The sequence below is a fragment of the Rhincodon typus genome, chromosome 1 (genome assembly GCF_021869965.1).
Source record: "Rhincodon typus isolate 14 chromosome 1, sRhiTyp1.1, whole genome shotgun sequence".
Lineage (NCBI taxonomy): Eukaryota > Metazoa > Chordata > Chondrichthyes > Orectolobiformes > Rhincodontidae > Rhincodon > Rhincodon typus.
The window spans coordinates 125,645,947-125,671,714 of NC_063332.1; the positions used below are offsets into that span (position 1 = coordinate 125,645,947).

General features: G+C 38.1%; 1 protein-coding gene across 1 annotated transcript in view; it reads right to left on the reverse strand.

Moving 5' to 3' along the window:
* ablim2 (actin binding LIM protein family, member 2) overlaps nt 1–20,761 on the reverse strand; it is a 320,054-nt gene extending 299,293 nt beyond the window's left edge. The window contains exon 1 of the mRNA XM_048604650.1: nt 20,657–20,761. Coding sequence (XP_048460607.1) covers nt 20,657–20,669 — 13 coding nt within the window. The 5' untranslated portion in view covers nt 20,670–20,761. The remainder of the gene's footprint in view (nt 1–20,656) is intronic.
* Nucleotides 20,762–25,768: the final 5,007 nt, after the last annotated feature.

Below are 25,768 nucleotides of genomic sequence, written 5' to 3' on the forward strand. Positions count from 1 at the left end.
GACCCGAAACATCAAGTTTCCTGCTCCTCTGATGCTGCCTGGCCTGCTGTGTTCCTCCACTTCCACACCGTGTTATCTCCGACTCCAGCATCTGCCATTCTTGCTATCTGAGGTCTGTTTCTGTGTTATACATCTCTATGATTCTATGCACTTCTTCTACCCTTCTCAATATCACGTTTATTGTGTATTCTCTTGCCTTGTATACCCTCCCCAAGTACATTACCTCTCACTTTTCTGAATTAAATTTCATTTACCACTTTTCCACCCACCAAACCAAACTATTGATATCATAAAGGAACTGACTGTTACACTTTTCACTATCAATTACATAGCCAACTCTTACGTCATCAATAAGTTTGCCAATCATGTCTTTCACACTTAAGTCCAAATCACTAATGTAAACAGAAACAGCAAACAGCCAAGGGTCCCAATGCTAAGACCTGTGGAATGCAAGTGGAAACCACTTTCGAATCACAAAAACATCCATCGACCATTATCCTTGTCTCTGGTTTGAGTCAGTTTTAGATCCAGCTCACCCCAGTATCCCATGGGATCTCACTTTTCTGATTAAACTGTCATGAGTGACCTTGTCAAAAACCTTACTAAAATCCACAGGGATAACACCTACTATGATCATCGATCCTCTTTGTTACTTTCTCAAGAAGTATGATTAAGTTAGTAAGATACAATCTTCTTCTCCAACTGTGGTGGGAGGAATGCACTGATAATCAAGCTCTACTACTCCACTACACCATTAATACAAATATTTTGGTTCAATCACCAAAATGGTAAATTGTTTTTTGGTATTGTTATCCAGAATAAAACAGACATTCACTCGGTTTCTTTAATGAATTCAAATTAACCAGTCCACTATAAAACAAACCTCATTCTTCAAAACAAATAGTAAAACTGTTTAACATCTAAACTATAATCTGAAATTTGAACTATATTCCCTTTTCATCCAAAAACAGACACTCTCACAACACAAAGCACAGCAATGACTCAGGGAAAATTTCAAACAGGGCAGAAGAAAAGCACTTTCATTGGCCAATGGTCTGAAAAGTTAAACACAGAACTTAATGAATGGTCTCAATCCACTAGATTTCTTGTTGACTAAATTGAATTGCTGACAGCTGGAAGCCAATGGAAGATCTTCCAAAAATGGCTTTGGCTCAAACAGAAATTAAACTGGATCTAAGTCTCTGAATGTTGATCATAGTTCAATTTCTCAGGGTTTCCAAGGTAGTCAAAATGCTGGGATATGGAAACATAACCAGGATCCCAAGTACTGCAAAGAAGAAAGGGGGAGAAATTCTTGGAGGCTTACTGCGGCTTCAGACATCTTCTGCCTTTTTTACTTCCCATGTTTGTACAACCTAAACCAAGTCCAAGAAGGGTTGCTAGGCAGAGATCAGCACAGGAGCCTCAGATTCTTTCAAAAGCCAAGTTTTCCAGCAATTATGGGAAAAAAAATCCCACATTTCTTATCTCCCTAAAAGCTTGGCTTGGCTATTATCCTGAGTCACTTGACTTTTCTGTAATCAGCCGGTAGATCACAGCCCACATTAAACTGTTGATCTCATTTTAAAGAAACCACATGAGTTTCCTCCAATCTCTTGGTAAAGCCCTTTCTTAATACAGAAAGTGTCCAGATAACTAAATATCTTTCAGTGTTGTAGTCATCTTTATTCACAACATTTTCTGAAACAAAACCATGCGGACTATCCCTGATATCCCTTTCTGTGCAACAGTTTATCCGCTTTCTCAGATATGATTCCAGTAATTTTCCCAATACCAAAGTCAAACTGATACATTTATGATTATTTGATCTATCCTCAAAATCTTTTAAAATAATGTTACAACATTCCCAAACTGTTTGATAAAACCTATTTGCAATCAGCCTATTGTATAATGTATTTTTCAGATACTGATCCTAAAACATCAGTCACCAGTTCATGATAACACATTGAAGCATCCTTCACATACAACAAAGATGATTATTTGAAAAAAAATGAGCTATATTAGAGAAGGAATTAAAACAATATGTAGGCTGGAACTAAGGCTGACTTAAAATTATGCAGTGCCCATATTCAGCCCTCAATAACTATTCGTAAAATGGCAGTTTGGCTCATAAAAACAAAACCTGCTCTGAATATTTAGCACAATGACATTTTCACTCAGCATGATATAGACTAATATAAGTGTATTTATTCAAGGTAAAGCTCCAAAAGCAGAAACCTGGGTAGATAAGGTCTTAAAAATCAAATGGAATACTGTTTTTATGGCAAGTGCTATAAGCCTTAAAAGATGAGATATAATGGTGAATCAATAAGAGATTGCAGCAAAACCACAGTTGAGAATGCTTAGTGTCATTTTAGGCTCAATGCCAAATGAAGGATGCAAGTATTAAAGAGAGAGTAGCGGATATTCATGAGACCGCTGCCTGTTATGAGAAGGAGAAATAAGTGTTGGTCATTCAGCCTCATTAGCCTGTTCATTCATTCAAAAAGAATTTGGCTCATCTGTATCTTTATTCCATTTGCCACCTTGTTTCCCTTAACCTTTCATATCCTTTGATAAAAATATATCACAGATTTGAAATTTTCAATTGACTCCATAGATTTGGAAGTCAGAATTTTCATTTCCCTTACTGTTTATGTGAATAAATATTTTCTAGCATCATCCTTGAACAGTCCTGTCTTGGATTTGAAGCTTAAACTTTAAGGTTATATGCTCATGTCCTGGACGATCCCACAAATGGAAACAGTTTTTGTCTACCTACCCTATCAATCCCTTGGATCACCTAAAACAAATCAGTTAGATTTTACTTAACCTGGCAAATTTGTGCTGCCTTCTCTCCCAGGCCAATATCTTGTTCCTGATGTGCCATGCCCGCATCTGAATTCAGGACTCTAGAAGGGATCTAACCAGAGCGCTGCACAAATTTACAGTCATGCCTCCCTGTATCCCCTACCACTATTCACTATGTCAGCCCACGACAAAGCAAAGAGAAAAGAGCATTGGTGGCAGCAAACTACCTTAAACAACCCTCAATAATACCATGACAACAAGGTGCAGGGCTGGATGAACACAGCAGGCCAAGCAGCTTCACAGGAGCAGAAAGGCTGACGTTTCGGGCCTAGACCCTTCATCAGAAAATACCATAATACCGTAACTTGATAGAGGTAGACAATATAAAAATGTACCTGAAAGGCTATTTAGAAAAATACAAGTTTAAAGGAAGGTTTCTGACTAGTGGTATCAGCCAGATTTTGAGGGGGCAGCACAGAATCTACCCCTGAAGGTATGCGAGATCCTCAACTGGCTGTGACACCTATGAGTAGTAAAGAATGTATATCATGAGGCTTGCATGAGAACAGAGCATACACCTGGTGGGCACATCTCTTTTGGTCACAGGCCTATTGTACATTAATAGAGTAAAATCTTTTCCTGTTGATAATGGTTGAAAGAAGGTCCCAATGAGTTCTAATCACCACAAGCATGATGTTAATTAACCTTTGAATTTTTGGGAGGCCTGTGATGGCTCCAAGTCCAGAAAACTATTGACCTGGTTCTGTGGATTTGTTCTGAAGCATAAAAACTCTGGTTCTCCTAAATTGGGAATTCTCACTTTATGCAGTGACATATAACTGCCTGTAAGATGCCACACATGTCCTTCATGGAACCCTGGAAGGAGTCACTGGAAAATATTTTTTTTAAAACAGTGATTGTGGGTTCCCTGCATCCAATGGGAGAAATTTCCTCAGCACATTCCTCCTCCACCTGAGGTTGCAGGGATACTGGATCGATGAGACTCATTTTGCCTGCAGGAGTTCAACCAAAGGTAGAATCTAGGCAAGGACATGTCCAAACATGTCAACTTCGCCAAACAACATGCACCTGTGGTTGATTGGTCCTCACCCTGGTAATGGTAGGAGTCATCCTAATTTTGTCCTCATACTTTCCCTCCACCTCTCTTCAGACACCTTTCACCATACTCCTGGCTTGACCATCCCTCAACTGTCGTCAATTTTCTCTCATTTCCCCTCTTCCAGAAGAATCTCTGAATGAGATTCTGAACGACAGCTTCAACTCACTGACGTTCTATCTCAAGCACTGACATGCCTGTCCACTTCAAATTGTCACCCACCACATGTCATTGTAATTACCATCTTACTTCCTCCCTGCTGCCAAGATAATTCAATGCTTGGGGACTCGACACTACATCATTCAATCGCCGTGTATGACCCTTTGCCTACACTCAACTTTAAATTCTGCCCAAGAGTTCAAAACACAATACAACAATGATGCTTGATTCTTAACTGCCCTGAAACACGCTACCCATCATCAAACTACTGCAAGAACAAAACTAGCCACACAACTCAGCACCAGCATAGGCATCTGTCACAAGAAAGGCACACTCAACCCAGTCACCAGTATAGAGACCATCTTAGTAACATCTAGAGTCTTATGTGGCAGCTGCTCCAGAGAGTAGTTAAGCACCAATCTGACACAGCCATGTTCACACAATATTGCCTTTCATTCATTTGCTCCATCACTATCCCCTGGCAAGACAGATCCAAAGCGAGTGGTGGAACTGTGGTACACAGGAAGGAGTCATCCTCTGAATCCACAACATTGACTCTTTCCTCATGAAGTCTCATTGTATCAGGGCAACACGTGTTCATAACCATCTTCTGTACCCCTCCACATGAGTCAATACTTCTCCTTGTTCAACACCAGTTGGAAGAAGTATTGAGAGTAGCATAGGGCATTGAAAACCATCCTGGGTTCAATGTCCAGCACGAAGACTTGCTCAATGGTACCACTATTAATTAACTTACTGGTCCCTGAAACACATAGCAATCACACAGGGCTTGTGGCAGATATGACAGAACCAATACAAGGGAAAACTCCAGTCGATATCATTTGCATCAACCTGCCTGTTGCAGTTTTATCTGTCCATGAAATACTGGCAGGAGTGATATGGCACAGTCCTTTGGAAACAAAGTTCTATCTTCACAGAAGCCATGTTCCATTGTGCTGTGCTACACTGCCATCGTGCTAAAGAGGATGGATGGATTCAGAGCTAATTTGGCAGCTCAAAACTGGGCAAATATTAGGATTTATACAGCAGAATTGTATTCCACCAAAGCTACAACCTCACGGGCTGACATATCCCTCACTATACCAATACTATCAGACAAGGGGATGTTACATAGTTCAATTAGGCGTGTAAAAGAGTACATCAGTAGTAATATCCAGTAGACCTAAATTTATGATTGGTGTTACAAGTGTTTTAACTGTATGAGTATATGGAGTGTCATAAAATAAACAGCAGATATGAAGTCTCTTGCACATCTACATTTTAAATAAAAACAAGATGGTTAAATTTCATGTAAAATAACTTTATGTTTGTGAAATCTATCAAAAAAAGGAAAAATGTCAATATTCCAAGATATATGACTTTTGTTTAAACAATGCAATATATTCCAGAAATCTTGCTCTGAGAAACAACTGCTTTTTAATGTTTAAATGTCTTTTGCAACTTGCCTCACATTTTTAATTACTAATCATACGCCAACATTTCCTTAAATTTTTGTAAATTATTTGTAAAATATTTGTAAATTCATAGTCATCAGTTCTACTATCACACTAGCTATACAGATGCACAGAAGTGTGAAAGATGTAAATTGCATCCAATAGTACAATTTGTCACTGAATCCCAAGTTTACATGAAATGAGGCAGAGTAAAATTATGGAAAAGATAAGTTGTTGATGTTATCATCTGAAACCTGCTTCAGTTCGTACAACTGAGCTAAACTAGAGCATAAACTTGACTAGGGCTGAGTTCAATCCTAAAATTATCCATATTTAATCCTCTTGAAACGAGAAATGAACCAAATACAATTGTTTACATAACTAAAAGATTAAACTTGTCCTGCTGTTTACTACCTGCTATCATGTATCTGCATAAAAGCAATGTTTTACATTAATCCCCATGTAATCAATATTAACACTGCTGCTACTGGCAGCTAGGCTTAGTTCCTATTCTGCTCTGCATAAAAAAAGTGATCTGTCTAAAACATTCTATCATTAGAATACCGAAGAGAAATTCAGCATTAGAGATGGGGAATTGCAGTTTAAATGGATAATCCTGCTATTTGAACAGAAGTTAGTGGAGTAGAAATTTATCCTGGATGGTCAAATAAACAGGTAGGACACAATTGCACAGATCTCCTGTCATTCACCTAATCTGATTCAGTTTCATTCAAATCAATCTCAAGATGAACAGTGCCAGTCATAGATAAAGGATTTTGAAGATAGTTGAAATTGAGTGTTTATAACTTGCCATTCTATAGTAACCAGAAGATTGAAGATTTTTTGAGAAGTCAAGGAGGGAGAGGGTATTGTGAGTGGAAAGGTAATGCCATTGCTGCTCAGGACCACTCAATGGGCATGAGCCCACTGGAAAATCATCAGATTTTGTTGTACTTGTCTCCCAAAATGCTGGAAGCCCCCTATGTCTGATTCAGGCAAAATGCTCAAGTACTTCCTTTCTGTTCTTGACTGGCAGCTTGCCCGGCCATCTTTTCAAACACTGGCAAAATTGTGGTAATATCTTCGCACATGTTTTCCATCCTCTCCCACCTCCCAGTCCATCATCAAAATCGTCAAATTTCAGCTCATATTTTTCAAAATATTTGCACGTGGAGAAAAATATCATCCAATGGTTCTTAATAGTCTTCAAGGAACTCTTTCAGTACAGCTTCCAATTTCAATCAGTGAGGAAATTAGAAAACGAAATTGCTAGACTGTACAAAATATTTTGGATTTGTGATTAATCTGAAAATATGTCAAAACAGCAATGGAAGGAATTTGTTCCAATGAGCTGAGCTGATAGAAAAATCAGCAATGACTTTGCTCTTCAACATTTTATTCAGCATAAGGAAACTGCAGATCAAACTTAAAAAAGGCACCTGAAACAAAGTCTAGCAAATGACAATGCTGTAAAAAAAAACACTGATGCATTTGAAAGGTAAACAAGAGAAATAAATAATGGAGAAAGGATTTGATGTGCTCATGGAGTTAGGAAAGATGAGTGGGAGGAGGCTCATATGGTCACAAGCACAGTTGGACTGAATAGTCTGTTTCTGTAGTGTATATAACTGAGTGTAATTGAAATTGGAAATAGAATTTCCAGAAAATATTGCATGATTATAGGGAACGAGCAAGGCATTGCAACTAATCGGTCAATTCTTTTTAAATGATCAGTACAGATGCAAAGGGCTAAGTGGCCTCCACCTGTGCTGCGAATCTTGTTTAAGCAGAACATTGATTTTACCACGGTAAAAAATAGAATAACGTCAAACAAGATGTTACTACTTATCCTGTAACATTGCAAACATAAATTATCTGAACAAAACAATGTTAATTAACTTTGTAAGTTAGCTACCAAGATCCTAGCTCAAAAAAGCAAGTCATATTGTTTTATTATATTAGGTTATGATCAAATAATAATTTGTTTCAATACAATATTGAAACACAAAGAACTCGATGTGTCATCCTGAAGGTTTGCAAAGTAATATCCCTAAAACTTTTAAATGTATAATTTTTAAAGCATTTTACACAGCAGTAAAATATTCACATTTCATTACCACACAGGTACTTGGCTTTGTTAATCCCACCAAATTTAGCTGAAATTGGTTGACACATCTGTAACATATTTGTAGGAATAGAAACTGTACTTTGGAATATAACCATGTGTTTAATATGAACACGTGGTGTGACCTTTGTATTCCAATCCTTAAGTAATTATTTAGAATTATAATTTGTTTTTAACCACAGCCAATGTTGAATTCCTTTTGTCACTTAGAGTCATAGAGTTGTACAACACAAAAGAGTCCATTCAGCTCGTGTCTAAGCAGGTCTTCAAATATCTCTTCATATTGGTCCCAATTTTCAGCACATGGATCATAGTCTTGTATAATATGGCATTTCAAGTGCTCATCTAAACATTCTTAAATGTTGTGATGGTTCCTGCTTCTACCACCCTTTTTGACAGTCAGTTCCAGATACCAGACATCCATTTGGTGAAAATATCCTTCCTTAAATCTCCTCTTAATCTCCTTCTCCTTACCTTACATCTATGCCCTCTGGTTATTGGCCCCTCCACTAGGGGGAAACATTTCTTGCTATCAACCCTATCTCTGTCTCATAATTTATGTAGACCTCAATCAGGTTCCCCCACTATCTCAGTCAGCCCGAGGAAGACAACAGAGCTATCTAGTCTCTCTTAATAGTTATAATGTGCAGCACAGGCAACATCCTGGTGAATATCTCTCTGCACCTTCTTTGGTACATGCTTCCTTTACTGCACTAACCAGAACTGCACAGAATACTCCAGTTGTGGCCTAACTCAAGTGTGATACCATTAACATCTTAGCTCTTGCATTCAATGCCTTGGCTAATAAAGGAAAGTGTCCCATATGCTGTCATAACTATCTTATCCAGCTGCTCTGTTGCCTTCAAACAAGTTCAAAAGAAACATGAGGGACAAGTTTTTATACACAGTGTGGTAGGAGTCTGGAATGCACGGCCGGGGTGGTGGTCGAGGCAGCTACAATAAGGGCATTTAAGGCACTTTTAGATAAGCACATGAATATGCAAGGATTCGAGGGATATGGACAAATGGCAGGCAGAAGGGATTAGTTTCATTTGGCGTCGTTTGGCGCCCGTTCCTGTGCTATACAGTTCTATGTTCTAATCTCACTGCTCTGATGCAAACTTTCCTGCAAGTTACTACTCCCAGTCAACTTTGGCCAGGTCCTGTCTTTTGTTAAAATTGCCTTTGCCCAATCTAAAACCTTTATTTCTTGACTATCTTTTCTTATTCTACAATCACCTTAGATCTTACTAAGTTATGGTCACTATCATTGAAATGCTCTCTCATCAAACTCTGACCATTGCCCCAGCTTTGCTCCCTAAAATTAGATCCAGCACTGCACCATCTCTTTTAAGACTTTCTACATGCTGGCTTAAAAAGCTCTCCTGGATAGATTTTAAGAATTCCACTTTCTTTAAGCCATTCACAGTTTGTCCATCCTAGTTGATATTAGCAAATTTAAACTCACTACGATTATTACCCTAGTCTTTTTACACTTCACTGGAATTTGTCTACAGATCTGCCCGACAGAGGAACCTTCTAAGTTATCATTCAAATTTAGTGCAATAATTAGGTCCTTGATCAATATTGCAATATCCCTTCATCTTTTATCCTTCCCTGATTCACCTGAAGATTTTATAAACCTGAAAATTGAGGCTCCTGTCCTGTCCTGCCTCAACTATGTCTCTGATATCAATGATGTTATATCTCCATGTCTAAATCAGCACCTTCAACGCATCTAACTTACTTTCAAGATACATGACATTAAAGCGACTACTACTCAACCTTGCAGTGCTCCTTCATGCCTTAACTTGTCTATCGCCTAAGACCGACTTTGTTTTACTTGTTTATTTGTCTGTGTATCATCCCCTGCCGTTTATATCCCATTCCCTTTCCAAATTAGTTTAAATACCCCATCAACTACATTAGAAAACAAACCCCCAATGATGTTGGACCAATTATGAATCAGTTGCAACTCATTGGATTTGTACAGGTCCCACCTTCCCCCTTGATCCAGCAATTTAAGCCTTCTCTCCTGCACCCACTCTTCATTTATGCATTCATCTGCTCTAACCATCTATTTCTGTACTCACTGGCACAAGCTGTAGCAGATTGTTACTTTACAGCATCTAACAATGTGTAAGATCCACATTTTTGAAGAAAACTCTGTGGTTGCTTGTTTTTTTTATTCAGTCAACCTGTTCAGAGATGTTATTACACACCCCTGGAGCAGGGAACCCTGAAACCAGAGACAACAATGTGCAGAGCTGGATGAACACAGCAGGCCAAGCAGCATCATAGGAGCAGAGGCTTTCTGGTTCAGGAGTAGGGATACTACCACTGTGCCACAAGAGCAACCTATGGATGCTGGAATTTTTTAATATCCAGAGATGCTTTTATGCAGTACTGAACTTCTTTCCAAGCTCTAAATGAATTGTGCTTTTCTCTCCTTTATCCTCCATTATTAAATCACCCATATTTCTGAATTAATTACCAATCCTCTAATTTACATGCAAAGCCCATCAGGGGCAGTGCGTGAAAGAAAGGCAGGTAGAGAAGGATAGGACTAAATCAAAACAGCATAAGGCATTTTACCCCCGTGGTGCCTAATTTTCCCTAAGTGGAGACGTTTGCTTTTTTATTTTCTCTTTTCTGTTTTTTGATATATCTGGAAGTGTTATCACATACTACCCAGTGGCAATTTTCCCACCACCAAATTATCCATGGTACTTTCATCTATTATCAATTACCACTATATTACCTGCATTTCCAATTAATTAAATGCGGATACTTGCTAGATGAGTGATTAGATTGCATTCAGGCGCATATTGTGGATAAGTCAGTCTCTCAAAAGGAAAGTATGCTACAAATTGGTATAGAGGAACTAAAGGCAAGGGTCTTATGGTGAAGCTGTATTGTCCCTACCTCTGGTCCAAAATGTCCACATTTCATGTCTCATTGCAAGTTCAAACAGGTTAATTAAATGCAATCATAGGTTAAGTACGTTTTGGTACTCTCATGCCGCCTGTAATTTTTGCTGCCTTAAGGAAGCCATGGAATATGTTTAGATAGATTGCTATAGGCTCCAGCCCCTTTTCTGTTTATTTTTAAAAGGAGCTATTCTTACATTTTTTGTTGTACTTTAGCCTCATACTAAACTTTAAGTGTCCAATACGGAAAAGGAAATAGAGATTGGAGGACCTCCTCATGTTTAGCCAAGATGACCATTAACAATTCCAGGCAATGTGCATGGAGGGAGCTGCTGCACCCAACAGCTCTCATCTTTTTGTCGTTTTATCTACATCTGCATATCTTTTGGAAAGGGTGTCCACTGGTATGCTTCAGGCTTTCCGTAATGAGTGGGCTAGGAAGCATCTTCACCCCCCAGAATGGTGTTTAATTTTAAATGTGTAAGTTGCTTTTGCAATTTGGACTTTTGTTCCAGTATCTTTCAAGGGCTGTCAATTCTATTTTTGGTTTAATTTGGTCCATAGATTATTATTTAAAAATAGTAGAGAGGAAATGAGACAAGTGCTTTGTGCCACAGTGGTAAAGTCACTACCTCTGGTCCAGAAGTCTGGATTCAAGTTCTACCTGCCTCAGAAGCATGTCTTAACATGTTTGAGCAGGTTGAATAAAAATAATGATAGGGGAGATGAGTGATGAAAGGAACAGCTTAAAATAACTCATGCACATCAGCATGAGGGATAACTGCAACAATCACAAATAGTCACTACTTAAGAAACAAAATATCAGTAAACTAGATCCTCAACGCCTTTGGACTTCAACAGAACTCACTCCAACTTGGACATAAATGATGTAATATACATCTGTGGATATCAGTAGTGAATGCAAACTAGAATCTTGAACTGACAACCAATGATAAAATTCACATCAAGCAAATGAAGAACATTTTACTTGTACAAACAAGAGTCTTAATAATGGTATCACAATACTTTACCTAAACAGCATGATTGAAGATATGAATCTTTCTTAATATTTTCAAAACTATACAGGCTAGAATTTAAACATTCAATTCATTATAAAGAATCCTCTCCCTCATGATTACACTGTGCAAACTCTTCAATGCTACCATTATTGGAAGGATTATTCAAGAACAGGCATTGTGGCAACATGATTACTTTGGAACTGCAACACACTTCAGGTGTGGAATTTTTTTCATAATTCTCCACAAGGATCTCAGTTTTAGCCATGCCCTGTCACTGAATAAAGATAGGACATTTCTCTAGAAAGACGACAAACCCACTGTATTGCCACATGAACTTCAATATCACCAGTTACAGAATCGCAATGGGAAAGTCTAGCAATTAAATGAGTATGTAGTGGTGGACATATCTAGGCAGGTGGTTTGTTTAAATCAAGGTATTTAAAACTTTTGGGTAGAAATTCCACAAGGTAATATCTTCTCAATACTGGTATTAACTTGTATACCACATATATCTGTTATAGCATGTTCTTTAAGGTCCCTGTACTATCTATAAAGTCTCTGTACTATCGTCAGAATATGTCCAAAAACAACAAAAACGCTAAGAGGTTGAGATATCCAGTATCTACAGTATGCTATGTTTTGTAAGAATTAAAACATATAACAAACATAAAAAAATTGCAGTGAAGATTCCCATTTGAAACTATGGAACTTTCACTTCTGAAGGCATATATGCAGATCAAGGAAACTTTTCCAGGGTGTTGTAATATTAACAATGAACAGGGAGGCCTCGGGTAGCCTTGAGTTATTTGACTCATGCTATACTGTACTATAGTGTCAAGGTATAAAGATCTGATGATTGAAGTAATGTTCCTTTAATGGGATTGTGGCAAAAAAAAACAAGGTGATACATCAAAGTGAAGGCTCATGGTATTGGGAATAATATATTAGCATTGATAGAGGATTGGTTAACAGTCAGAAAAGAGAGACAGAGTAAACTGTAGGTTTGGCAAAATGTTGTGGAATGAGTGCTTCAAAGTAAGTACTTAAATCTCAGTTATTTACAGGATAATAAATTAAATGATGAAGGGACTGAGTACGGTGCATCCAACTTGGTTAAGGGTTCAAAGATATCTGGGAAGTAAATAATGAGGAGGACACAAAAGAGACTTCAAAAGGATTGAGACAGGCTTAATGACTGGGCACAAATATGGGATATGGAATATTACATAGAGAGTGCAAAATTATATACTTTGGTAGCAAGAACAGAATAATTTTTAAATGGTGAGCAACTTGAAAATATTAGTATTCAGAGGGATGTGGATGTTCTTATATGTGAATTGCACACAAGTGCAGGCAGCAATTAGGAAACCAACAGAATGTTAACCATTACTCAAACTTCAGAATTCTCTACCACAGAGAACTGTGGATGATCAATCTGTAAGTCTTGTTACAACACAGGGATAGCAAGCCAAAGAAAATAAGCCTTACTATCACTGGATTTGTAACACAATGGAATTAAAACATTCAATAACTACCAAATTTGCTCAATTGTTCCTAACCAAACTTCACAGATAACAGATCTTGGACACCATGTTTATAACTTAAACAAAAATTATTTTATTAATCTAGTAACCTAAGCAGAACACAGATAAACAACAAGGCAATCTATTTAATATCTACGATCTAAGCTCAACTTTCATTGATCATATACCCCTCTCATACATCATGGGCAAACACACAAAGCTTTGGGATAAATTAGAAAAGAAAAGAAAGGAATTGTAATTTTTCAGTGCAATTACCCTTTCAATGATGAATACCAGGCTTTTATGAAATTCTTGGATGACGGGTTGTATTACAGACATTTAGGACTGTATATCTTGCTTGAATTCTGAAGTCACCGGTCACTGCAAACAGCCTCAGCAGACTTCCAGAATTATGCACCTACTCCTTACAGACTGGGATTGTCCACTCAGAAAAACCAACAAGTTGATAACTAGCATGAAACCATAGAGAAAGCAAAACAAAAACACCATCCGGAAGCTTTCAAAACACAAAACTGCCTGATGCTCAAAACCCTCTCAGAACCAGATATTTGTCCTTGCTTTCCCCCTTTTTCTTCAATATTCTCTGTGGTTGGCTGGCCAACACTGGTCATCCCTTGACTGACGAATTCAACATCAATTCAGAAGTTAGTCCCTGAGCGTAGCAACACCTTGGTACTGAAGTGCCGGTAGTCTCCTTGGCGTTGCAATAATTTGCATTATCTTTCCAGGCCAGTTTCCCACAGTAAACATCTGTCTTTGTTCTCTTTTATTAATATAAAACAAGCCGCTATTCAAAGTTCAATTCTCAACTTCAACTCTCAGTTCTAAACCAAAAAAAACAGACAAGTGAAAGAAAAATAGTGATGGCCTCAATGGTATTCTGCATTCAGAGCCTGTTAGGACTTTGATAACTAAGAGAAAGGGATATCATTTAGAAAGTGTAGCTGGGTAAAATATCAGCTTTGATCTTACTGAATGAAATGGAGCAGGCTTGAGGTCTTATGGTTCTAATCCTGCTCTTATTTCTTAGGTTATTTCAGATGAAAGCATAAATATGGGAAATACCTTATGAAGATTCTCAGATCTATCTTAGTGTTTTTTTATAACTGATATTAAAATCACTTTAGGTAAAAAGAAATTAAGTTCTGTTCCCATTTTTGTTCACCACAAGGCAGTTTCACAATTAGTGAGTGTGTCTTCCCTGTTGTAATAAGTGCACCGTTCATAAACAGCTGCATTCACATTTACTATGATATTAACACTTCAGCCATCTAGCAAAGTACGCAGCACATGGAACTCGGGTACTACAATTCCCTGTCAATTTATACTGAAACAAAACATACATGAAAACTGATCTCTGAAAGGTACCCTTTCACAATAGCAAGAACATACATAATTAAGCAATCTTGATGCTGTTAATTTCTTCATGATAGAGTTCCATGTCTGATTCAACAAGTGCAATGTGCCATGGAAACAGGTAACATCTCCCCTAACCAATTATATTATGATGCAAGTCTTATTAACCCATGTTGTTCCTTTTAGAAATCTAATCTATATCTCACAACCCTTCATCTTCTATCTTTCTATTCTCCTTAGACTTCTTGTATTATGTAAAATAATGTTACCTCCTTGTTATTTCTACACTTACTAGGAAATGCTAAAAAAGCTGGACTCTTTTCACTCAAAATGAATAGATGAAATGCTGACGTGTGTAACAGCCCAACACGTGACACCTGATATCAGTCTCCAAGGTCATGAAAGAAGTTTATCACAGTTAATATCGAGAAGTGGATGGGAGAGACCAAAACTATGTGTCATAAATGTAAGGCAGTCACTAATAAATGCAACATGGAAATCAAGAAAAATTTCTTTACACAAATAATAGAAAGAACCGTGAATAGTACAGAAGCATTTAAGGGCAAGCACAAAGGAGAAAGGAGCAAAATGATACATTAATATAATTGATCAAGGAGGACAGGGGAGGCTCAAATAGAGAATAAATGGCTGCACAAGTCATTCATGATATTATTGAATGTCAGAGAAGGCTCAACAAGCCAAGGGTCTCACTCCGGCTCCTATTTCTTTTATTCTTGTATGGTGAGCTGGGTCAAATGGTCCAATTCTGATGCAGACTCCATTACTCTGTGTGCAATAAAATTGATACACCATAAGACATGAAAACAGAGGTTGGTCATTCAGCCAATTGAGTCTACTCCACCATTCGATTAGGTCATGGCTGATCTGATAATGTCCAACTCGACTTTCCTGCCTTTTCCCTACAACCCTTGATTCCCTTACTGATTAAAAATCTGTCCGTCTCAGCCTCAACAGCCCTCCGTGGTAAAGAATTCGACAGATTCACAACCCTCAGAAAAGAAATTTGTTCTCATCTGTCTATTAAACGGGTAACTCCTTATTCTGCAAATCTCCTGTCTGGACTTATACTCTCCCACAAGGGGGAAATAACCTTTTCTGCATTTACCCTTTCAAGTCCTATTAGATCCTTGAATGTTTCAATAAGATCACTTCTCATTTTTCTATATTCCAAAAAGTATAGGCCCAAACTACTCAATCTCATAAGACAGTCCCTCCATACCTGGGATCAACCTCGTGAACCTTCTCTGGACTGCCACAAATGCCTGTATAAGGGGCCCCAACCTGCTCACAGTATTCTAGCTGTGGTCTGACTAGTCACCATGAGTCAGACCACTACTTCCACAGGCTGCTAATTTTCTGGAGGGATTCATGGCAAATGAACTTTTTTATAGAAGTGAACGATTCAGGCTATGGTGCTGATTACAAGTTCCTTTTTTGCTGCTACACCTGACAGTTAATTGCGTCCTGCACCACCTCGGGAAGTACCAAAGCACTTTGTGACTAATTTGCACGAAGCAAGTTCCAGCAAACAGCAATCAAACAACAACCAGTTAAATCTGTTTTTGTGATATTGGCTGAGGGACAAATGTTGGCCAGGACACCAAGGAGATCTTCCAAACCATTTTTTTTTTTTTAAATAGTGCTATAGGTTCTTTTACATTCACCTGCAGAATTCTCAGTTTGATATCTCAAAAGACTAGACCTCTAATAGTGCAGTACTGGACCAAAGTGTCATCTTAAATTTTTCACTCAGTTCTGTGGAACAAAAGCATAATTTTGTAGCCAGCAAACTCTAAATAAAACTTACTGAAATCAAAAGAAGAAAATAAAACAATCGCACGTTGATTCCTTCATCTGTTTGTTTTGTATGAGGCTATAAAATACTATACAAAAATGTAATCAATGCAAAACACAGGAATTCTACAAGAAACTGTTTAGTCATCTTTTTATTTCCTAGCAGTTACAATATGTTAACAGTTCCTGAAAAATGTCTAAACATGTTTGATTACACCTGGTTACTTTTTGAAAGAGATTATAAAATGTCCACCTGTTGCCATTTTACTTGGTGATCTTAAATTTTATTGTACAGCTAAAACATTCTCATCCAGTTATGTTATGACAATATGGAAAATTTGCCCAGGGGTATGTTCTGTCCACAAAAAGCAGAGCAAAAGAGCAATGGATCAATGGTTGTGTTGATTGGATGTCAGTCTTTTCAATCAGAGGACATTTCTGCTGGAGTTCCTCAGGATAGTATGTACAACCATCTTCGGCTGCTTTCTTGATTATCTTCCTTCCAACATAAGGTCAAAAGTGGGGGTGTTTTCTGATGATTGCACAATGTTCACCATTAAGCATGACAACTATGATACCGAAGTTATCTACGTTAAAATGCAGCAAAATCTGGACAAGGTCTAGGCTTGGAATAAGAAGTAGCAAGTGCAATGGTATTTCCAACAAGAGGGATCTAACCATTGCCATTTAATGTTCAATAGCATTACCATTACTGAATCCCTGCCATCATGCTGGGGGTTACCAAAAGCCAGAAACTAAATTGGAACATTCATATAAATATTGTGTCTACAAGAGCAAGTCAGAGGTTACAAATTCTGCACTGCCTAATTCACCTCCTGTATCTCCAGCACCTACAAGATAAGTCAGAAGTGTAATGAAATAGTCTCCACTTGCCTGGATAAATGCAGCTGTAACAACACTCAAGAATCTTAATATCATCAAAGACAAGGCAGTCTGCTTGTTTGGAACCCCGCCTACCAACATCAAAATACATTCCCCTCAGCATTGGCACATAGAGCAGCGGGGTGTTCCATCTATTAGATACAGGCAATAACTCACCAAGCCTCCTTCAACAGCATCTTCCAAACCCTCAATGTCCACCAATCAAAAGGGTAAGGGCAGCACCATAACTTGTGGAGTGCCACCGGGATCAATATTGGAACAACAATTATTTATAACAGATATTAATGAGGAAAGTGCATGTGCTGTAGCTAAGTTTACAGCTGAGGAAAACAGATGGGAAGGCAACTGGTGAGGATGACACAAAGAGTCTGCAGAGGGATACGGACAGGTTAAGCGAGTGGGCCAAAACTTGGCAGATGGAATACAATGTGGAAAAATATGAGGTTATGCACTTTGGCAGGAGGAATAGCGGAGCTGAATATTATTTAATGAACAAAGACTGCAGAAAGTTACATTACAAGGAGATTTGACAGCCCTTGTCCATGAATCACAAAAAAACTAGCATCCAAATCCAGCAGGTAATACTGAGACAATCGCATGTTGGCCTTTATTTTAAACAGATTGAAGTATAAAATGGGGAAGTTTTGCTAAAACTATACGGGGCTCTAGTCAGACCACAGGTGGAATACTGTAAACAGTTCTGGGCACCTTACCAAAGGGAAGATATATTGGTATCGGAGGTAGTTCAGAGAAGATGCATTCAGCCAATTTCAGATATGGAAGGGCTACTTTATGAGGAGAGGTTGAGCCTGTACTCTTTGGAATTTAGAAGAATGCAAGGTGCCCTTATTGAAACATATAAGATTTATAAAGGTCCTGACAAGATAGATACAGAAAGGTTGCTCCCCTTTGTAGGATAGTCTAGGACCAGACAGCATAATTGCAGAGGAAGGGTTGCACATTTAAGACAGAGATGAGGAGGAATTTCTACTCTCAAAGGGTGATGTATCTGTGGAATTCTTTACCACAGAGGGCTGGGTCATTAAGTAATCATTAAAGGAATACAGGACTGTGGGGAATTACAGGAAAGTGTAGATAAGGATTATAAAGATCAGCCACAATCTAATTGAATGGCAAAGCAGAGTCATTGCTGCGAATGGCCTACTTTTGCTCCTACACCTTAGAGTCTTGTCAGAGCTTGGGAATTCCACCACCATCTCCAAGTCACATACCATCTGATGTGGAACTATGATGCAATTCTTTCAGTGTTGCTGGGTCAAAATCCTGAAGCTCCCTTCCTAACAGCACTGTGGGTGTGTCTATGCCCGAAAGAGGTTCAAGAAAGCATGACTTTCTCCGGGACAAATAGGGATGAGCAATAATGGCTGTACTAGCAAACAATGATCATACCCCATGAATTAATTATGCAAAAAAACTCAACATACTGTCACAAGTATATAACTACACATTCTAAAAGCAGAACTCATTGAAAGTCCGATTTTTAAAAAGTGTTCAAAATAATCACAAAATATACTGATTTTGATTGCAAAGAGGCTGTTCTGTACATTTTCTGATTTTTTTTAACCCCAAATATATTACAAATATGGACTCAGCTCGCTATCCGTAGAAAATAACCCCCAGCAAGACGGTTTGATATTTTACTGTCACTAAAAGTTACCAAAGATCACAGTGAAAGTAAGGAATGCTCTGCAGGTTCTTTTGAACAATGCAGAGATTTCTGTTATGAGTGAAATAAATTTCTAACATCAGGATAAGGGGAAGTTTGAGTCCATGTTTTCCTCATGGTGAAACAGCCAAGAGTAAAAAGTTTCTTTGAGATACAAGTGAATCAACTAGTACTTTCAAAACAATAAGCCATATTTTACATTATACCGCCCTCATGCAAATCAAAATACCATACTGGAGATTTCCTCAGTTGTTGTTTTAGTATGCTTGAAGGTCAGGGTGCCAATCAATCTGTATGTTAATTTTGATATATATATATGAAATACATTATCGTGATAGTGACAATATCATTCAGCATTACAGCCTCTGAATATACAATCTCTGTTGGCCGACCAAACTTAAAAGGTAGAGTTGCCACATTGTTACATTTTTCCAACATCATTCATCCAAAACGTATATTTCAAAAAATCCAATTTGCATCCGACAGAGTTTTCACAATCTTTCACTGCTTTAAAAAACATCTTGAAAGCCAGTTCCCACCCATAAATTCAACCGCACCACCGATCAAATTAATAAGCATTGCAAGTTTTTGCCAATTGAGCCCATTTGAGGCTTCTTAAATTCAGTTTCAGTACAAGATACAAACGATTTACTAAGAAACTGATGTACACCCACAGAACTCTTTTTTTCAATTTTTTAAAAGTAATTTTCAGATATTTAAAACCAGCTTGGTTTACAGTCATTCATTTACACAATTTTCTGAAAAACTCATTTATGTTCAAACCAGCTATATATGTAACATTGCACCAGATTATCATTCTCAAATGGATCAATAAATATATATGCATTGGTTCATGGAAGATTTCACGTTTGTGATTATGCAAATAAATGTGAACTGAAACTTAAAACTTGCCCAGGAAAACAGTACCATTTCAAGCACAATTTGTGCCCAGATTACCAACTGTGTTCAATGGAGAAACTCTATCTCTCAGAATCTATACTGTATTCTGAATTAACATTCTCCGGCCTAAGAAGTATCCGGTTTTAGATGTGCAAAGATGCCATGTAATGAATACACCGTGTAACAGCAGTATTAATTCGTAATGTCGTGTGAAAAGGAGAGATTTATTTAGCAGACACATGTTAAAGCTGAAACCCATATTAGATGTGTCAATGTCTAAAACTAGTCACTGTGCGCATTGTATTGCTATGTTCCTATCTATATTTAGAATGAATCAAACTTCCACAGTGGTCTAGAATGACACTCCAAGAATTACTAAAATGCATTTTAACATTGAAACAAACCACGGGGTGGGGCAAAACAAGAGTCAACGTAGTGCAGACCCGCACAGAATCCTAGATGAGATGCTCTGGATTTGCAACTGGTTCGTCGCCGGACTGGAACAAACAAAATAGGCATTTCCTTTTGAAGTGCAACAAACCTGAAACACACCAGATTGCTTCACTACACCGTGCGAGTGCATCCCAGTAATTGTAGTAACTCCATTCGAATTTTCCAAGACAAACCAACCCAGCCAATGTTGGCAGAAGAATAAAGGCCAAATAATCACTGTACGAATTTGGCAGTAATATTTAGACAGTAGAAGCATTTATTCTTGTAAATACGGTACTACTGCTGCAGACGCAAATATTCCAGTACAGATATTAAAATTAAAGCTGTATTATCTGTAAAATGAAAATCGCATCAATAATGGTCCTAAACAAAAGTCTACTCACCACTAGTACTCATTTCGATTCGATGTATTGAGATCCCAAATTGACACAACTTACTTATTGCTTAACCCTGCGGATAGGGGTGTTACACGCAGATCACAACCTGTTGTTACCCAATGCGCAAAAACAGCACGCGCATAAATATATAAATTAAAATAAAAGAAGCCAGCGTTTGAAAATAGTTTCGAATTAAAACTGTTGGAACCGATTTTTCTTTTTTTAAAATAAACTGTCTCTCCCGGATTGCGCTTGTCGTCCTGCAGGAAAGAGTAGCTGCTGAAGGATGAGTGTGAGCCGCTGTCACTCAGTGGTAATGCGGTGCTGGTCCTCGCGCTCTCCTCCTGGGCTCTGCCAGTCCCTGAGCTCGAGCCGCAGACACCGCCGCAGCGCGAGCTCAGGCTCGGCGCGCGCGTCCGCGCACGCGCAGCAGCCGCTGCTGCTCCTCGACGGGACAAGTCGCGCGGAATTCAAGAGCCCCGTTGGCGCGCGACCCAGTCAACCCTGAAGACTGTGTGTGTTTGTTGCAAATTCTGGGTTTGCACAGACAGAACCGCAAGACTAGATTTTGGGAGCGAATACAACCGGAGATGAAGGAAGCGTTTACGTGAGTGAGGTGCATGCAAACCAGTCGGGAAAAAAAACCAACTATAAAAGAATTCTGAACTCTTAATTATGGGTGTCTTTAATTCAAACTTGAATGAAGACTCAACTTGCTGTCTGGTGTAGTATTTGTAATGTTTCTTTTCTTTTCCAGAAAACAAACAGTGTTTCAATAAATTACTCTGTTCACCCATAACAGTGTGGAGCTGGAGGAACACAGCAGGGCAGGCAGCATCAGAAATTTCTGAAGAAGTGTCCCGTTCCTAAACATCAGTTTTTCCTGCTCCTCTGATGCTGCCTAGCCCGCTGTGTTCCTCCAGCTCCACACTGTGTTATCTCTGATTCCAGCATCGGCAGTTCTCACTGTCTTTGACTGTTCACCCAGATGTTTTCCATCCGAATGGAACCGGTGGCCTTTATTTGAGTTAAAAAAAAACTGCCTCACCCATCTATTAAACCGAAACATAAAAAAGACTTGTATTTGTATAACACTTTTCGTCACCACAAGACGTCTCAAAACATCTTTGTCAATTAAAGTGAAGTCACTCTAACGTGCGAAACGTGAAAGCCAGATTGCATGCAGCAAACCCTCACAAATTGTGATGTTATTTGAGTAACAAATATTGGTCAAGACACCAAAAGATGACGCATCTGCTCTTCTAAATAATGCCAGGGAATCTCTCAAATCCACCGCGAGGAAGATGATGGGACCTCAATTTAATGTCTCATCTGAAAGAGCATCTCCAACGTTGCGACCGTCTTCAGTACTGCATGGAATGTCTGTCTTCAAATTTGTGCTCGAGTGTGATTCGACACTAGGACTTCCTAATTTGAAGATGAAAATATTAATAATTAAGCCACAGCTGACACACAACGACAGAATACCAGATCTGTAGGTAAAAAAAGGAAAATTGATAGGATATCTGGTGGTGTATGATTTTAAGTGGGGACTCCAAAGTCATTTTACATCATGGTAGCAAATACCAATACTCGAAATGCTGAGATTACGGCTAGCACGCAGTCTTGAGAAAGTAATTTTGTATCTTTCTTTTATTGAATCTAAAGTTAAACTATTTTGTAACAATTGGTAGTTAATGTCTACAGACTTCAAACTTCGTCCAATTCTCAAAATTGATGCAGGAGCTGGTGGCAACTTATTGCCAGTATGTATTTATAAAATATTTCACACACCTCAAAAGGCCAACAAATCATCTTAATAAAATCATGAGAACGACCAGGAGGGTAAAAGGTGATTCAACTGGAGCTTGGTCATTTCTAATTTAACATTTGCCACATTTTCATCGAAAAATATTCCTTTCATGTAAATTGACAGTGATATACTGGCCTGAGAATGAGAAGATCATAAAATCACAAAACTTTATGTTCTCAAAGAGTTGAATTTGCTGCAGAACTTTTTTTTATTACCCTAGCCTAAAAGTGACTGTAAACTTCAAAAGACAGATTATATTTTTGGAAATAAAATGGAGTGTTAGATTATGAAATGAAATGGAAAACTTTGTCATTGTACTGATAGATATTGAGCACTTTATAACTGGAGGCAATATTTTCCATTGAACTGTGGGGACCATTTCACATTTCTGTGTGAACTAACAGTGAAAGATTTATGTTCAGAATATACTAGTTTCATTTTCGCAAGAATGATATTCCAATCGTTTACATAATAAATGAATTGTAATATTGACATTTAGCTACCTGAATAACATAATATCTGTGAAATGAAACAAAAGTGCGGATGCTAGAAATCTGAAATAAAAGTGATAAAATGCTGGAAATTCACAGCTGGTCAGGCAACATTTGTGGTGGGAACAAACAAGTTATAACTGTGAATCCTTTCTCACTTGTCCATGTTCACTGGACCTTCAGAATATGTTTAGCATTTTCTATTGTTCTTCACATTGTCATGTTTTGCTAGTTTTACAATTATGTCTATTATGTAAGTACTGAAAATATATTCCTATATGTTTTTGTACATAAACAATCTGCTACTATGATTTCAAGTTAGAAAACACAGTGGGGGTAATTTTTAGGGTTGCAATGTCTGCAGTACAAACCCAGAACTTCTGATGAGAGCTGCTGATCATTAGCATTCCGTGCCAATAGTGCAGCCTCATAAAATTATCTATACATTGCATAGAATTTACATCATTGAAACATTTGGCTCAACCAGTCAATGTCAGCACTTACTCACCAAGCAGGCAAATAGTTCCCAAATCTTTTCAACTATTTTCCTTCATCAACTAATCCAATTTAATTTTGAGTGTTGACATTGTTCAGCCTCAACCACAAGCCCTGCACATTGTCACAATATTTCTAAAAATGTCAGTCTTTCCCTCTTCTAAATCCCTTACATTTAATGACGTATCAAAAGTCCTTTATATATCATCCTTCAGTTTGCTTCTAATTATATTTTCTCATGCTTCTGTGAATATTTATGCAGATTAATACAGCTGTGGTTTTCAGAGCAGAATACAAGCATCAATGTGACAGAGCAGTAAAGTTTGTAATTTAGAGCACCTGAATCTTAATTAATAAGCATAAGTGGGGACAATCTGGCAAGGAGGTCAGTATGAATTCTGAATTCTAATCTTCAAAATTAGTACCCTGCAAACTACTGTTCCAATGAATGAGAGCTCATGCATGAATGTTAACTCTTCGATTTGCATATTACCTCACAGTAATAGTTAGGGCTGAGTTGGTAGTTTTTGGTAGCTAGGAATGCAGTGTTGGGAAAATTCTAGGATCCCACAAACCCAATTTGAGGGTAAAAGCACTGGATTTTCATACCAGGTGAGAGGGTGACAGTGAGGCTAAGTGCTTAGGGAAAGAGTTTGAAAGCAGCTGTAGATGCTGCTGGGTGCACAGGCAGGTTGTAGGAAAGGGGGCATTTGACACTTTATCCTATATGTTAAAAAAGATAAACCAGAAACAGTCTCCAATAATCACCAGGCCCCCATCTACCCCCACAGCACCACATACCTTCTATGCTAATCTATGCCCTGTAACACGACTCACATGGGCCTTTATAACTTTTATATCAACTTAGCACTAAAGCATGCCAACCATGATTTGAATCCAACACCTTTTGCCCTTACAATCTCTATGCCAACTCACCCAGTACCATAGTCAGACACCAGAACCCATAATAAGGTAAAGTTCTAATAAATGTTTTTTTTTTAATTTAAAAACTCCTTTGATTAAAAAACACTGCATTTAATATGTTTAATTCAACCATATTATCCCTTATAAAAATAAGCATCTATATTTACAATCATACTTCAAAGACTGCATAACTTGTTGGAGCTGTTAAACAAACTACTTGCTGCCAGGCACCGTAATAAAATAGATTGTGAAATCAGCAATGCAACCCACAAGGCTATGTCCACACACAGTAACAAATAAGAAGCACTTCTTTTAAAAACTGCAAATAGTTTGCTTTTGAAAGTTTAAAGCCAGGGACTTAAATTCCTAATGACTTGACAAGTCCAATAACAGTTTTCTCAGTTCTACCAACAGTTCCCTCCACAGTGTAATAGCTCCCATGACATCTTGACGGTTCCGATGAGTATATTCATATCATACACACGTTCAAGTCCATTTTGAACAATTCCAAGGGGTATTTATTTGCTTCCATATGGCATCTTATCTCCCAAAGACCAGAAGACATTGGAGCAGAATGAGCTCAATGAGGTCACGGCTGATCCGATAATCCTCAACTCTACTTTATTGTCTTTTCTGTACAACCTTCAACTCTCTTTCTGATTAAAAATCTGTCTATCTCAGCAGTGAATAAACATAATGAACCTCCTTCAAAACCGCTTTGCGGTAAAGAATTCATTAGATTCATTACCCCCTAAGAGAAGAAATTCTTCCTTACCTCTTTCCAAACACTGTGACTTATTCTAAGATTGTGCCTTTTGGAATGGTACTTTCTCATCAGGGAAAACAACCACTCTGTTTCCACCTTGTCAAGTCCCCTAAGAATCTTGTATACTTCAATAAGGCCATTGCTCATTCTTCTAAATTCCAATGAATACAAACGCAAACTACACAACCTGTCCTCATGATGTGGTCCCTCCTTACATGCCTAGTGAACCCCCTTTGAACTGCCTCCAATACCAGTATATATTTTCTTGGAATTGCTCTTAGCAGTCTAGGTGTGGTCTGACCAGTGACTTGTATTATTTTAACAAGATTTCACTATTTTTATAGTCCATCTTCTTTGAAATAAAAGTCAACATACCATTTGCCTTCCCTATCACCCATGATCTTATCTTTCCCAAATGTGTCTCTGGATCTAGCACAAGAGTACTGTACCTCTTCAAGGGACTGTGTCAAGTTTAGATCTTGTGATGATAATTCTAAAGTCCACAGTCGAGTTTCAAACATCATCCAGCAATATTGGATCTAACTGAAGGTAACTGCACTTTACTATGTGTATTTGACTCTGTGAAGCACCAAGGTGCAACATAGATCTCTCCATTAGACTCCCAAATG